Below are 16925 nucleotides of genomic sequence, written 5' to 3' on the forward strand. Positions count from 1 at the left end.
AAATATTTTCAAAATTGATTTTGTTGATTTTCTCTCGTTTTTCTATTCTTTCATTAATTTCTGCTCTGATCTTTATTAGAAAATATCATTGTTTTTGCCCTGTCCCTTGCATGAATGTTTAGCTGGGAAAAGAATTCTAAGTTGATGCTGCATTTTTATTATTCCTTTTGTGTTAAGCATCTATTGTTGAATGATGACAGTCTGCTGCTAGTTTGATGAACTTCATAAGCAATGTCTTTCACCTCTTAACTGTTGCTAAGATTCTGTCTTTAGGGTTCTATAGTTTCAGTACAGTACATCTAGAAGTGAATGTGCTTTTCTTTATCCTCAGTTTCTCCAAGTAGAGGATTGATATTTGTCTTGAATTCTGGAAAATCCTACCTTTTCATATTGTGTCACTCATTCTCTAAGCTGCAAGAGCTCCTATCAGACAAACATCAACTTTCTCATTTTCTTTTTTTCCTCCTCCGGTCACTTTTCTTGCATAGTTCCCATTTATACCTCTTTGGGCTGCAATTCAATTGACTTTGCACTTGTTTCCGCAGGGCTCAGCGTCTCTCACCAGTCTGAGCCAATCTTCGTGGTAATTTTTCAGCTTGTGATCCTTCCACATGCTCCTAATATAAATTCAGCCTGCACATACCTACATGTGGCCCAAGCTTTGAGATCTCTCACGAATGCCTTTTTACCCCGGAGTTCCTTGCTGCTGATGGTTGGCAGGGACCCTTGACTCCCCTTCTAGATTCCAGCTCTCTTCATCCAAGAGCTTTCAGTCCTGGGATCCTGTACCTCATATGGTGTGAGACCGTATCTTCTATCCTTAACTGGAACAAGAATCCTGGGGGCTCCTGCTCCTGCATTTTTGTCTGTATCCCTGGGAGCTGTGTTGGAATCAGCTATTACCATTCTGGCTTCCCTTTCTTGCTTGTACCTTGATTATTTTCTTTCCTTTTTCCTTTCCCATTCCCCATTCCATTTTCCCCCAAATTCAGCTACCTAACCAAAGGAAAAAATCTTTTTTTCTATTTTGGCCAACATTTGTCAGTATGGTCAGTTCAGTCTGCCATGTTGCCAGAGGTCTCCCTAGTTTACTCACATAAAAAAAAAAAAAATTATTTTTTAGAGCAATTTAAGGTTCACACAAACTGAGTGGAAAGTAGAGATTTCCCATGTACACACAGCTTCCCCCACTACCAATATCCCCTACCAGAATGACCCATGTGTCACAACTGATGAACCTACATTGACACATCATAATCACCCAAAGTCCATAACTTATATCAGGGTTGATGCTTAATGTTTCACATTCTACAGGTTTGGATGAATATATAATGACATCTATCCATCATTACAATATCATACAGAAATGTCCTTGCCCTAAAAACCTTCTGTGCTCTGCCTGTTCATCCCTCTCTCTCCGCAACCCTGATCTTTTCACTGTCTCCATGGTTTTTCCCTTCACCAGAATATTTGGAATCACACAGCATATACCTTTTCAGATTGGCTTTTCAGTTAGTAATAAACATTTAGGTTTCTTCCATGTCTTTTTGTGGCATGATTTTTTTTTCTGCTGAATAATATTCCATTATCTGGATGTACCACATTTTATTTATCCTTTCACCCACTGAAGGACATCTTGGTTGCTTCCAAGTTTTGGCAGTTCACGAATAGAGCTGCTATAAACATCTGCATGCAGGTTTTTGTGTGGACATAAGTTTTCAACACATTTGAGCAAATAGCAAATACCAAGGAGTGTGACTGACTGCCAGAGAATATAGTAAGAGTAGGTTTAGTTTTTGAGGAGTCTGGCTAAAGGGTTATCAATTTTGTCTTTTCAGAGAAAGATCCTGAATTCATTGATTTTTTTTTTTTTTAGTTTCTATTTCATTTATTTTTGCTCTAATCTTTATTATTTCCTTCCTTCTACTGGTTTTCGGTTTTGTTTTCTAGTCCTTTAGGTGTGAAGTTCAGTTGTTAATTTGAATTTTTGTTTCTTGAGGTTGGCCTATATTGCTATAATCTTCTCTCTTAGAACACCTTTTGCTGCATCCCAAAGATTTTGTGTTGCTGTGTTTTCATTTGTCTCTCCGTGAATTTTTTAATTTTCTCATTGATTTCTTCTTTGACCAATTCATTGTTTAGTAGCATGTTATTTACCTCCATGTATTTGTGTCTTTTCCAGATTTTTTTCTTGTGGTTGATTGCTAATTTCAGACCATGGTCAGAAAAGATGCACGGCAGGACTTCATCTTCTCTAATTTGTTAAGACTTGTTTTGTGGCCTACCATGTAATCTGTTCTGGATAATGTTCCATGTGCACTTGAAAAGAATGTGTTATTCTGCTGGAATGTTCTGAATATAGCTGTTAGGTCCACCTGGTCCAATGTGTCATTCAAAGCCACCGTTCCCTTCTTGACTTTCTGTTTGGGTGATCTATCCATTGATCTAAGTGGGGTATTAAAGTCCCCTGCTACCATTATATTACTATCAATTACTTTCTTTACGTTTGTTATCAGTTACTTTATGTATTTGGGTGCTCCCACCTTGGGTGTATATTTACAATTTTTATATCTTCATGATAGATTGTTCCCTTTATGATCATATAGTGTCCATTTATTTTTTAGTTTTGTTTAACATTTATTTATTTATTTATTTATTTATTTATTTATTTTAATTTTTTTTTCAACGTTTATTTTTGGGACAGAGAGAGACAGAGCATGAACGGGCGAGGGGCAGAGAGAGAGGGAGACAAGGAATCGGAAACAGGCTCCAGGCTCTGAGCCATTAGCCCAGAGCCCGACGCAGGGCTCGAACTCACGACCGCGAGATCGTGACCTGGCTGAAGTCGGACGCTTAACCGACTGCGCCACCCAGGCGCCCCCCAAGTAGATATCTTTAATGAGAAGTCTGGTCATGTCTTTTGCCCAATTTTTAATCTGGCTGTTTGTTTTCTTCCTATTAAGAGTTCTTTGTATATTTTGGATAAGTCTTTTACCAATATTTTTGGCAAATACTTTCTCCTAGTTTATGGGTCATTTTCTCATTCTCTTGATTTTCCTCATTTTTAAAAAAAAACAAAATAAATCCAGACAGGAAAACTAAGAAACTCAGATAAAGTTAGGTATGGAGCCACAAAGTGAAAGTAGGGTCTTCTCCAATACTCTCAAATCACTGAGAAATTTCAGGCACAAATTTTGTTTTCAATGTAGAGAGACAGTCATTTAAAAAACTTCTTCCTTTTTCACACCATTCAACAAAATGTTGCCCAATGAAAAGGGCCCTATAACATTGTACAGAAATTAGGTTCTGTCTAGGGGTGGCTAGATGGTTCAGTCCGTAGAGCATGTGACTTTTGATCTGGGGTCATGAGTTCAAGTCCCATGTTGGGCAAAGAGCCTACTTTTTAAAAAATTGGTTCTCTTGAGAATGAGTTCAAGAAGCACTGCACCATTTCAGAATGGAGTTTCTAAATAAACTGAAAGAGATGTAGTAGTGAAGCAAGCAACCAGGGTGCTTTGGGAAGGTATTTTTAAGGGGGTATAGACACACTGTAAAGTATATGGAAAGAAGGGCAAGCATTAGAATAAGGGGAGAGAAGAGGCCACTCTTGGAGCTTTCACATAGGCTAATAGAAACTGTCTGATGGGAAAACAGATTTGAAAAACAACACATACACACACACCCCTCAATTGTCCCAGAAGTAAGACTATTAGTCTTATTTTCCAAGAAATCTTACTACCAGATCACAGTGAAATTACCTAATATTACTGAAGCTGCACCTTGCTTGCTGAGTAATAAATCAGTAATTCTAACAAATGCTATACAGCTCTACAAAGGAAAAGAACTATATCAATATATCAACAGCACTATTTCAAATACAACTACATGTTTATACAAATTTGTTTTTATTTATTTCCCACCCCACAGCCCAATCATTGCACACTAAGACTGAAAAAAAAAAAAAGCAAGAGAACAGGAATAAAAGTGAAGAAATTTTGTATTATATTCAAGCATTTGTCTTTTCTGATTATATAAGAGAAAATGAGTATTAGGAAATCCAACTTCAAAAGAGAAATTCAAAATGCTTCCACAGAGAATCAGAAAGCTGATCTGTTGAGACGGAGACCAGTGGTCCAATTTGTTTGATTCAGTGGGTTTTAAATTCCAGAGTTTAGCCTTGCCCTATGTCCCACACTCTAAATGAAACTAGGAGTGCACTTCAGGACTAGCAACACTCATTCAAAGTTCCTCAACCTCTGTGGGGCTGCAACAAACTGAAAACTTGCTTGCTTTTATTCTTCTAAGGAGTTTTAAGCTAAAGTTTCTCTTCTCAGACACTATTATATAAAATGGGAGTTTCTGCTTTGTCCCCTCCCTGCCATCACTCCAAAAAATAAATAAATAAATACAAATTTGAAATGGGTAAATAAAATTGGCATTTAAAACCAGTTAAAGCAAGTTAAAACTGAATTAACCCTGAAGGGGTCAGAGGATTTTAAAACAGGGAAAAATAAACACAAAAAAACCCCACAGACATATTGACAATTTTCTAAGCTGAAATGTCTGGACTCTGGCAGGAGTGTCATGTTTTCCAAAGCTGACTTTTGGAAATCTTAAGCTGGATTCAGAAAAATTCCTAACAATATGAGCCAACAGCCAGGAATAGGTTATTGAGCAAGGGAAATGAGTGATTCCATTTACAAACACATCAACGAAAAGAAGGCCACACACCCAGGAAAAAGGTTTAAGAAAGACTCACTCCATCATGAATCTTCCTAGCTGTTGAATTTCACCGTGTTCTGATTCTTAATTTAAAAGCTGAAACTTTATTAAAGATCAATAACAAAGAGCCAATGTGTGGGGGGGTGGGGTGGGCGGGGTAGGTGGTGTAGGAAGAAATCAACATGGTACACTGTAAAGCAACTAAAATATACAGAAAAAAACTTCATCTGGCCTTTCTCAGGAGGCCAAGGAATGGCTAAATGCCCCTTTCAAAGCTTCAAAGCCAACTCAAGGCACAGGTGTCATAAACTCAATTCCCAGACAAGATTAGGTCAGTAGGACTTGACTATGCCACCAGCTGGTTTTACTACGTGCCTTTCACACTTACTAGCAATCACAATATCTAGAAAAACTTTGCCTCACAGGTGTTTTTACTACCTTTCTCAGTTGCCCAAATAAAGTAACTCTCTACTTCAAGAAACTTGGAATGACTTCATTCATTATCACCTCTGGCACAGAAATAGGGAGTGCTTAGTAAGCATAACTTACAAGGTGTAACTGCTGTTTCTGCAGGTTTCCACAGCTCATGTTGGCTATGGGGGCTTTTAGAAGTTCCCTTGTATTCACCCCCTCCATATATACAGGACCTGTACTGCCACCACTTGCTCTACAAAGGCAACAAGGAAATTTCCAGCTGATATTTAGAAATGGAACTTACTTCTTGGTGATATCAGGTATAAAACAGAAAAAAAAGAAAAAAGAAATCTTATTCTACCAGGTTGGTAAAAAAAAAACACACACACAAACACACACAACAACCCACCACCAACACAAAAACCCCTTGGGTCCCTCTTGATCCTGCCTGAGTTGCAGCTGAGTTCAGAAGTCTAATCTCCCTAAGCACCCATATCCTGGCTGCCCAGTCACAGGAAGAACAGGTTTTCGCACAGCTGGATGGCTGGTTCATGATGCAAGATCTGTCCTGACAGAAAAGCTAGCTTGTGGGCATACTTGCAGGGAGCTGGGACTCTGATGGTGCCAGGCCAGTTCCAGTACATGTGGCACAGCTTGAAAGTCAACCTGTAGGCCAAGAAGAAAATAGGATCCAAATCACTCTCCACCTTTAATTTTGGGACATGATTAGGTACTAATGGGTGTATGACACACAGCATGCTTTCCAGAAAACTGGGGAACTAAGAAATACATGATGCAACTTTTGGGAATCATTACTTTTAAGTGGAATTATTTCATTTCATTTCTATTTGTAAGTAAGAGGACATGGGTAAATTCCCTCACTTTAGGTACCCTCATTTTTAGACTGAAACAAGGAAAACAACAGGATTTTTTTTTTTTTTTTTTTTTTTTGCCTCAAGAATAGGCTGAAGAATGCGTTAAGTACCCCAGCAAAATACTGAAATAATCTGAGCCCGATGACATTGGGTCTTAAAACTGGCTGTGTGTTGTAATTATCTAGAGTAGTTTCTTTTCTTAAAAGAATTATTTTTTAAAAAAATGTTTGGGGCACTTGGGTGGCTCAGTTGGTTGAGCTTCTGACTTCGATTCATGGGTTTGAGCCCCGTGTCAGGCTCTGCTCTGACAGTGCAAGCCTGCTTGGGATGCTCTCTCTCTCCTCTCTCTGCCTCTCCCCAGCTCATACTTTCTCTTTCTCAAAAATAAATAAATAAGGGGCACCTGGATGGCTCAGTCAGTGGAGCATCTGACTTCAGCTCAGGCCATGATCTCACAACTCGTGGGTTTGAGCTCCACATTGGGCTCTGTGCTGACAGCTCAGAGCCTACAGCCTGCTTTGGATTCTGTGTCTCCCTCTCTCTCTCTTCCTCCCCCCGCCCCTACACTCTGTCTCTCTCTCTCTTAAAAATAAACATTAAAAAATTGAAAAATTGTTTTAAGTAAAATAAACAAAATTTTAAAAATGTTTATCTATTTTGAGAGAGAGAGAAAGAATGTGTGCAAGCACATGCAAGTGAGCAAAGGAGGGCCAAAGAGAGAGAATCCCAAGCAGCCTCCCTGCTGTCAGCACAGAGCGGATGTGGGGCTTGATTTCATGAACTATGAGATCATGACCTAAGCAGAAATCAAAATTCAGACTCTTAACCAGCTGAGCCACCCAAGCACCCCCAGGGCAGTTTTTTTTTTTTTTTTTTAACGTTTATTTATTTTTGAGACAGAGAGAGACAGAGCATGAACGGGGGAGGGTCAGAGAGAGGGAGACACAGAATCTGAAACAGGCTCCAGGCTCTGAGCTGTCAGCACAGAGCCTGATGCAGGGCTCGAACTTACGGACCGCGAGATCATGACCTGAGCCGAAGTTGGCCACTTAACCGACTGAGCCACCCAGGCGCCCCCAGAGCAGTTCTTAAAATACGAATGCCTAAGAATGCTTGGGGTAAAGCCTGGGCATCAGCTTTACCAATGTTTTGTTTTAAGCTTTTCAAGTAATTTTATTTATTTATTTTTTTTCAACGTTTATTTTATTTTTGGGACAGAGAGAAACAGAGCATGAACGGGGGAGGGGCAGAGAGAGAGGGAGACACAGAATTGGAAACAGGCTCAGGCTCCGAGCCATCAGCCCAGAGCCTGATGCGGGGCTCGAACTCACAGACCGCGAGATCGTGACCTGGCTGAAGTCGGATGCTTAACCGACTGCGCCACCCAGGCGCCCCTCTTCAAGTAATTTTAAAGTGCACAGGAATTACCAATCACTCTTCAAAAAAAATACCATTATGAAAGACATGAAAAAAATTAAAGGGTAAATATTCCAGTCAGGTGGCAGTGACCCCATCTTAGCTAGTTGGCCATGATTAATTATGAGAAAGAGTAAGTTATTGGTCAGCTCACCTCTGCATGTGATCAGGACTCAGGTTTGCAGTGTTGAGAACACAGACATAATGGGTAGGAATGCCACAACCCTGCCGTACGTGATGGGCAAGAAGGTAGAAGTCCACCCTAGGAAGGAAAACGTACAAAGGAATGATATGGTCAGATTTGGCCAAAGAGAGCTGAAAAAGATCTTGGTGATCATTTTGCCTCCTTCACCTAAGGCTCAGAGAGGTCAAATGACTGGATCAAGGATACACACAGACCAAACCATATTATAGCTCAGGAATCTGGACTCAACAGTATATGGTATTAGAGGGGTACCTGATTGGCTCAGTTAATAGTGTGTGACTCTTCATCTCAGAGTTGTAAGTTTGAGTCCCACATTGAGTGTAAAATTACTTAAAATTGTTAAGAAAAAAAAAAAAGGGATCGGTAGCAGAAACTACCAAATCTGTGTGCAGGAAGTTAAAAGTATACATAATCTTAGGAAAAGAATGTGCGTTCAATATTTTATACTTGAGGTAAAAGATTTATTGTTGGTTTGTTCTTCAGTTGTTTTGAAAATATTTTATGACCATAAAATCTCTGAGGATTCCATTCCACATCTCTCTAGTCAACCTTCCCATTCCAATACCCAAGGAACAAATAACCCCTCCAACCTATTCTTGCTGAAATATAATGTTTTCCCCACTTACCACTCACAGCTTGTTATGGTATGATCTACCACAGTCCCAGGGGAGGGAGTCACAAAGTGCTCGGTAGCAGCCAGGTACAAATTGGTACTGATTTTCTTCTGAACTACAAATACTACCATCTTGGGCTGATAATTCTCAAAAGCTTCAAAACACTTCTGTAGCTGAGGAATCTCATAGTTGGCAACTGTCTTTAGTTGGCCATCAGACACTCCGTCACGGTATACCACAATCTTCTCTGGGAGACAGTGGTTCACCTGAAACGACATCCTCCTGAGGTGAACTATGGAGTCTGGGGTTGATGACCGCAGGCAGTATGAAGCTCACTCAGCACACAGCTTGGCAATCTGGCAGTAGGTCCCTCTGACAGCTGGGCCCAAAGCCACCATGTCAGAAGGGAAGGGAAGAAAAGCTTCTAGTCATTTCTAGACTTCCTCAGGGTAGTAAAACAGACCTGGTACAGCAAAAGTGTTATAAACTATGAAAGTAAAATAAGCCAGTGATGAGTCTCATACATAAGGCCCATACTCAAAAAATATGAACAAAGTTGAAAGAAATGGTAGGAAAATTATGGGATGAATCAACCTTCCTTTGACTTGTATTTCACATGAATTACCATTTAGACAAAGAACAAGGTAAGTGTTAGAGAAATTCTAACATAGGACTGCACAACCCACAGATCCATCTTCTTCACATTTTTATGTACAAGCAACATCTAAAGTTGCTAACAAGTGAAAGGATCCCTTACAAAATATTATCCTACAATCAGGTATAATGTGAAACATTTTTACTAAATAATTAAAATTAGCATACAGTTATGGTAAATTATCCATGGATCCAAATCAAATTTGGATGCTGGATTCAATCAGTTTGAAGAATAATGCTTTTCCCATTTAGAGAATATAATTATGTTCTAGCTGTGTTTGATTTCAATAGTTCAAGAGAATAAGCTGTTCCTTTTTTTCGGGAGAGAGAGAGAGAGAGAGAGAGAGAGAGAGAGAGAGAGAATGCTCATGTACACAGGCAGGGGAAGTGCAGAGGGAGAGGGGGAGAGAGAATCTTAAGTAGGCTCCACACCCAGCCCTGAGCCTGACACATGATTCTGTTTCACAACCATGAAATCATGATCTGAGCTGAAATCAAGAGTCAGATGCTTAACCGAGTGAACCACCTAGGTGCCCCTAAGCTGTTCTAACTTTAAACTAGAAGTTCCCTGAAAAGTGCTTTAGTTTAGTCCACAGTCCGTAAGTGGTAGTTTGATTCTAATCAAGTCGTATAGGTTATTCACAATTCCCCTCAGAAACCTAAATTATTACTGAATTAAATATATATACACTATACATTCTTTATACATTTATTCTTTTTAAGTTTCAATTCAAAGAATCCTATTTTTTTTAAATGTTCTATTTATTTTTGAGAGACAGAGAGAGAGAGAGGAAGAAAGAGCGTTGAGTGGGAGAGGGGCAAAGAAAGAGGGGGACAAAGGATCCAAAGTGGACTCTGTGTTGACAGTAGAAAGCCTGACGTAGGGCTCAAACTCACAAACCATGAGATCATGACCGAGCCAAAGTTGGATGCTTAACCTACTGAAACACCCAGGCACCCCAAGCATCCTTTTTTTAATTTTTTTTTTCAACGTTTTTTATTTATTTTTCGGACAGAGAGAGACAGAGCATGAATGGGGGAGGGGCAGAGAGAGAGGGAGACACAGAATCGGAAACAGGCTCCAGGCTCTGAGCCATCAGCCCAGAGCCTGACGCGGGGCTCAAACTCACGGACCGCGAGATCATGACCTGGCTGAAGTCGGACGCTTAACCGACTGCGCCACCCAGGCGCCCCAAGCATCCTTTTTTTTTTTTTTTAAAAAAATGGTTATTTGGGGCACCTGGGCGGCTCGGTTGTTAAGTGTCCAACTTTGGTTCAGGTCATGATCTCACAGCTAGTGGGTTCCAGCCCCGTGTCAGGCTCTGTGCTGACAGCTTCAGATTTTGTGTCTCCATCTCCCTCTGGCCCTCCCCTGCTCATGCTCTCTCTCAAAAATAAATAAACATTAAACAAAAATTTTTTAAATGTTTATTTTTGAGAGAGAGAAAAAGTGGGGAAGAGTCAGAAAAAGGGAGAAAGAGTATCCCAAAAATCTGCGCTTACAGCGCAGAGCTGGACACACGGCATGATCTCACAACCAAGATCATGACCTGAACTGAAATCAAGAGTCAGACACTTAATTGACTGAGCCACCCAGGTGCCCCAAAGAACCCTTTTTATTTTTTTTTATTTAAAAAAAAAAAAAAATTTTTTTTAACGTTTATTTATTTTTGAGACAGTGAGAGACAAAGCATGAACAGGGGAGGGTCAGAGAGAGGGAGACACAGAATCTGGAACAGGCTCCAGGCTCTGAGCCATCAGCACAGAGCCCGACGCGGGGCTCGAACTCATGGACCGTGAGATCGTGACCTGAGCCGAAGTCGGCCGCTTAACCGACTGAGCCACCCAGGTGCCCCACCAAAGAACCCTTTTTAAAAAAATGTTTATTTTATTACGTATTTTGAGAGAAAGAAAGAGAGAGAGAAAGAGTGTGCATATGCAAGTAGCAAGGGGACAGAGAGAAGGAGAGAGAGAATTCCAAGCAGGCTCTAGGCTGTCAGCACGGAGCCCAATGCAGGGCTCGATCCCATGAACCGTGAGATCATGACCTGAGCTGAAATCAAGAGTCAGAACCTCAAAAGACTTGAGCCAACTAGACGCCCCTCAAAGAATCTTTTTTAAAAATAATCCCCTAGAATCTTGCTGAAGTTAAAGCTCAGAATTTCAAATATTTTTATAAATGTGCCTTTTTTTGAGACACCTCAAGTATTACATTTACAAATGTGTAATTCACCTCACAGTCCCAAACTGTAATTATTGCTCTTGTTTGTATGACTTTTCTGTTTTTGTGTTGTCTTTGGCTGTCCAGAATCTATTCTATCATTTTTGGTAAGAACGTTTAGTTTCCTTCTCCCCCCAACAGGATACGTCTGCTGGGACTATTAATTGAGGCGCCTTCCCCTAATCCAGGATATCTCAACACTCATGATCTATGGAGCTAGATTATTCTGTTTTGGGGGGCTGACAATGTTTAGAAGTATTCCTGGCCTCTACCCACTAGATGCCAGTAGCAATCGCCCCCCACTAAAAATGCCTCTAGACATTGCCCACTGGGAGGACATAACTGCCACCAGCTGAGGACCACTGCACTAATCAAAGGACATAAAGATGACCCAAGTTATGCCAACATAATGCGCCTCCTTGCTTTGAATCTCGAGCAGATAATACTCCAAGAAAATACTCCAAGAAAATACTCCAAGAAAATCACTTGGAGTATGGTCCCTCTGTGGTGGTGTCTCTTTAGGTCCCTGCGTCTGGAACTCCAGGAGCTACCCTGACTCCTGTCCATTTCCCAGTTTGATGTTAAGCCTTCTCACCAATCATCTGAGACTCTCCATGATTTTACCAATTAATTCTCACTTTGCTAAAGCTAACACATTTCTATGACTTCTCAAAGACCCCTTACTGATACACTATGTTAAAAGGTAGATACCAGGGGTACTTAGATCAGGAAGAAACCGTCATTTCAGAGAAGGAAACAGAGTGGCAGTCCAATGGATCTGGGGTCAGGAGACCTGGGACTGAGTATGATTCTGCTGTTCCTTGGCTATGATCTCAGAATACTGTTTCCTCAGTTGAAAAATGGAGATAAACCACCACCTTACCTTCTTGTCAGAGTTGTTAAGGGGGATAAAGTAAAAAATATACACAGTTGACTCTTTTTTTTTTTTTTAATTTTTTTTTTCAATGTTTTTATTTATTTTTGGGACAGAGAGAGACAGAGCATGAACGGGGGAGGGGCAGAGAGAGAGGAAGACACAGAATCGGAAACAGGCTCCAGGCTCCGAGCCATCAGCCCAGAGCCCAACGCGGGGCTCGAACTCACGGACCGCGAGATCGTGACCTGGCTGAAGTCGGAAGCTTAACCGACTGCGCCACCCAGGCGCCCCATACACAGTTGACTCTTGAACAACATGAGTTTGAACTGTGTGGGTCCACTTATATGTGAATTTTTTCAATATAGTACATTACTGTAAATGCATTTTCTCTTCTGTATGATTTTAATATTTTTTTCTCTTATTTTATTGTAAGCATGCAGCATATAATGCCTTTAGCATACAAAGTATGTGTTTCATCTACTGTTTATGTTATTGGTAAGGCTTCTGGTCAACAGCAGGCTATTAGTAGTTACTTTTTTGAGAAGTCAAAAGGTATACAGTTTTTTGACTGCATGGGGGGTAAGTACTCCTAGCCCTTGCATTGTTCAACAGCCAACTGCATATATTTTTAAAAGTTGTTCAGAAGGCACTAGATTAAGGAAATGCAGATATTCCAAAGCATCGAGAAGTAACATAACGAGATAAATGGAGTGAAAAATAGAATCAAATTCATCTGAAGTATTCACTGACATCACCTCTTTCTTTAAAATTTGCTAAGCAACCACTCAGTGTGAGATACTATACTTGGCCCTATAATATAAGCTGCCAGTAGAAGTGAAAGATGATTCCTGTTATCAAGGAGCTTAAAAATCTAGTAATAGTCAACGATGGTAACTCTTCTAGGTCATCTAATCCATACTCTTTTATTTCATAAATGGTTAAGATTAGGGTCTAGACAAGGGTCAGGATATAAGACAAATCACAATATTGAAACATAGATGTTAAATGTGTATTATTAAACCCCTTCAGTATAAGAGTAAATAAATTAATAAATTAATGAGTACCTTGAAAGCAGGACTGTGCCTGTTTGACTTGTATTGCTAGCACTGAGTACGATGGCAAGGACCAAGTAGAAAATAAATATCTGCTGAAAGTTTGAGATGTTCTTTTAGGCATGGCTCCATTCGTTCATAAAATAAACACTTAATGCCACTACATACAAGCAATTGTGTTAGTCTCACAAAATTAAAAAATTACTTTGATACAATCCAAATGTTCATGGAACTCAAATTAGAACTGGAGAGACAGACACATAAAGTAAATGTTTGCAACAAATTACAAATAACATAATAAAGATAACATTTGTTGTCTGCAGGGAAAAGTCAACATTATGCCTCAGGAAAAGGTGTAATGAAAGAATCAGCAGATAATTCAGGCAGCAAAGAAGGGTAAAAGGTTTCCAGGCATAACACAAGCAAAGGCCTAGATTGTGGCTGGACAAGGGGTAAGAAAACAACTAGAGACCACTATATTATCAGTCATACATTTGAAAACTACTCTGGCAACCATCTACAAAACAAATCAAAGATGATTAAGAATGAGTATTAGGACCAGATCACTTCCAGTTGAGGATGTCAAATGAGAACACTGAAACCCTTCACTCTTATGGTAACACCACAAAAATCAAAATAATATAAAAATCACACTTACATATGGGACTATCAAAGACCAGTGGAAGCAAGAAAGCCTCGATGAACTTGAACAGAGAGGAGCCTTCAAAAAGGAGCAGTGAATTTCTGAAGCATCCATGAGACAAATGACAAGAGTGAATGTGGGTAGCAGGAAGAGGCGGCCTGAGGTTGCAGAAATTTTACCAAGAACAGACAAGACTGACAGGATTCTGGGGAGATGGCAGAGGAGGAAGAAAAGGACATTCTCTCCCCACCTAGATAACAAATGTACTAGCAGAATCTGTCTGATGTGAATAATTTTGGAACTCTGGAGTTTGTTGAAGGCTTGCAATTTCCCAAGGAAGATGTGGACAGTGAACTGCGGTTAATTTCCACTCTTGGTACAAAAGCTGTCCTATACCTATGCTCACCCACACTGCAGGGCCCTGTCCTACAAACACTGGGATCTGTTCTCTGAGTGCTGCTTCTGATCATAGAAGTGCAGACAAAGAGGCTGGCAGCCATTCTTGTTGCATCTAACTCTCCAGCTGAAGTGACTTCCAGGGTATTTAATGGGCAAGTGCCATCCTCCCCTGACCCTTCATTTTTCTCTTTATCCTTTTTTGGAAGTCAGACATTAAAGACTGGAACATTCAAAAACAACTGCATAAATGTCAAAAATCAGAAAGTGACAATGCATGCTCAGATAAAAGCTCAAAACACTGAAAGACCTTAAGTTCTAGCACAATCATAACCTACACCAGCCAAGAAATAAAAAGTAACAAACAGAGCAAAGGCCTGAAGAAGGGGGCCAATCTGATTTCCAAAGTTACCACATTATTAGATTCAAATGTCTAGTTTGCAACAAAAGTCATAGGGCAAAGAAAGAAACAGGGAAGTATGGACCAAAGGAAAACATTAAATCAATAGAAATGTCAGTGACTAAAACCTCATGGCAGTTACACTGACCAAAGACCTTAAAACAATGGTCTTAAAGGGGTGCCTAGGTGGCTCAGTCAATTAAGTGTCTGACTTTGGCTCAGGTCATGATCTCATGATTTGTGAGTTCGAGACCTGCATTGGGCTCTGTGCTGACAGCTCAAAGCCTGGAGCCTGCTTTGAATTCTGTGTCTCCCTCTCTCTCTGCTCCTCCCCTGCTCACACACTGTCTCTGTCTCTCTCAAAAATAAACATTAAAATAGTAAAAACAAAACTAAAAAACTATGGTCTTAAAGATGCTCAAAGAACCAAAGGGGATGTGGACAAAGTAAACAACGTTTGGAAAAAGTGAAGTATTAATACAGAGAAAACCTAAAAAGTAAACAAAAATAACTACCAGAGCTGAAAAGTACCATAACTGCAACTTCACTGGATGGATTCAAATACAGATCTGAGCAGGTAGAAGAACGAACCAGCAAACTGAAGATTGTATAATGGAAATTATTGTTCACAAATAAAAAAGACTGAAGAAAAGAGAACAGTGCCTAAAGGACTTGGAGGACACAATCTAGCAGACCAATATTTGCATCTTGGGACTCCCATGAAGAAAAGAGAAAAGGGGTAGAGAGGATATCTGAAGAAATAATGGCTGAAAACTTCCTAAATCTGATCAAACACATGAATATAAACAGTCAAGCTCAATGAACTCCAAGCGATATGAATTCAAAGAGAACCACACTGATACACACAATTAAATTTTCAAAAGCAGAAGATAAAAGAAATCATGAAAACAAGATAGAAGAAAATCATTGCACGCAGAAAAGATTATCAGCAGACTGCCCATCAGAAACTCTGGAGACCAGAATGCAGTGGGTTGATATATTCAAAGTGCTAAAAGAGAAAAACCGCCACTCAAAACTTATACCAGCAAACTATTTCTTTGTCAAAAATAAGAAAGAAATTAAGACATTCCCAGATAAAAGCTCAGAGAGTTTCTTGCCAAGAGACATGCCATGCAAGAAATGGTCAAGGGAGTCCTGTAGGATGAAATAAAAGATGACTCGACAGTAATGTGTAGCCATGGAGAGAAATAAAGATTTCAATAAAGGTGACATATCATTGTATTATCGTAACAGTGGTTTGTACTACATTTAAAAATTTTCTATATGATTTATGACTCAAGTAAATTTAAAGAAAAAAAAAAGCATTAGTCTAAGACCGAGTATTATTTAACTTTGATTTATAACTCCAAATCTTGTCTTTTTTACAAAATTTAAAGACAAATGTATTTAAAAGGATTATCTGGGGCGCCTGGGTGGCGCAGTCGGTTAAGCGTCCGACTTCAGCCAGGTCACGATCTCGCGGTCCGTGAGTTCGAGCCCCGCGTCAGGCTCTGGGCTGATGGCTCAGAGCCTGGAGCCTGTTTCCGGTTCTGTGTCTCCCTCTCTCTCTGCCCTTCCCCCGTTCATGTTCTGTCTCTCTCTGTCCCAAAAAATAAATAAACGTTGAAAAAAAAAAAATTTAAAAGGATTATCAGTCTATATATGAAGGCACAAAATATATAAAGGTATATAATTTTATGACATCAACATCTAAAGAGGTAGAGATAGACCTGTAAAGGAGCAACGTTTCTATATGTTACTGAAGTTAAACTACTATACATTCAAATTAGAGTGTTTTAACTTCAGGATATTAAATGTAATCCTCACAGTAACCTCATACAAAATAGCTATTGAACATACACAAAAGGAAACAAGAGTCCCCAACAAAATTAACCCAAGGAGGTCCACACCAAGACACATAATAATTGAAATGCCAAAAAGCAGTGGTAAAGAGAATTTTATTTTATTAAAAGAAATTTTTTTAATGTTTTATTTTTGAGAGAGACAGATAGAGGATGAGTGGGGGAGGGGCAGAGAGAGAGGGAGACACAGAATCTGAAGCAGGCTCCAGGCTCCGAGCTGTCAGCACAGAGCCTGATGCGGGGCTCGAACCCACAAACTGTGAGATCATGACCTGAGCCGAAGTCGGACACTCAACCAACCAAGCCACCCAGGTGTCCCTAAAGAGAGAATTGTAAAAGCAACAAGAAGGACGCCTGGGTGGCTCAATTGGTTGAGTGTCCAATTATTGATTTCAGCTTAGGTCACGATCCCAGGGATGTGAGGTTAAGCCTCATGTCAGGCTCCACACTGACAGTCGAGCCTAGTTAAGATTCTCTCGCTCTCCCTCTGCTCCTTTTCCCCACTCATGTGCTCTCTAAAACAAAACAAAACAAAACAAAACAAAACAAAACAAAACAAAACAAAACAAAACAA

At 39.9% G+C, this 16925-nt stretch overlaps 1 protein-coding gene across 2 annotated transcripts in view; it reads right to left on the minus strand.

The window, feature by feature from the left end:
- Positions 1–3980: 3980 nt before the first annotated feature.
- PIWIL2 (piwi like RNA-mediated gene silencing 2) overlaps positions 3981–16925 on the minus strand; it is an 81402-nt gene continuing 68457 nt past the window's right edge. For both annotated transcript variants that reach the window (XM_040490307.1, XM_040490306.1), the window contains exons 21-23: positions 8259–8512; positions 7582–7689; positions 3981–5802 (exon numbers count right to left, since the gene is read on the minus strand). In XM_040490307.1, the coding sequence (XP_040346241.1) occupies positions 5646–5802; positions 7582–7689; positions 8259–8512 (519 nt within the window). In that variant the 3' untranslated portion in view covers positions 3981–5645. The remainder of the gene's footprint in view (positions 5803–7581; positions 7690–8258; positions 8513–16925) is intronic.

Source organism: Herpailurus yagouaroundi, unplaced genomic scaffold, assembly GCF_014898765.1.
Source record: "Herpailurus yagouaroundi ecotype Mexico unplaced genomic scaffold, PumYag 181, whole genome shotgun sequence".
Taxonomy (NCBI): domain Eukaryota; kingdom Metazoa; phylum Chordata; class Mammalia; order Carnivora; family Felidae; genus Herpailurus; species Herpailurus yagouaroundi.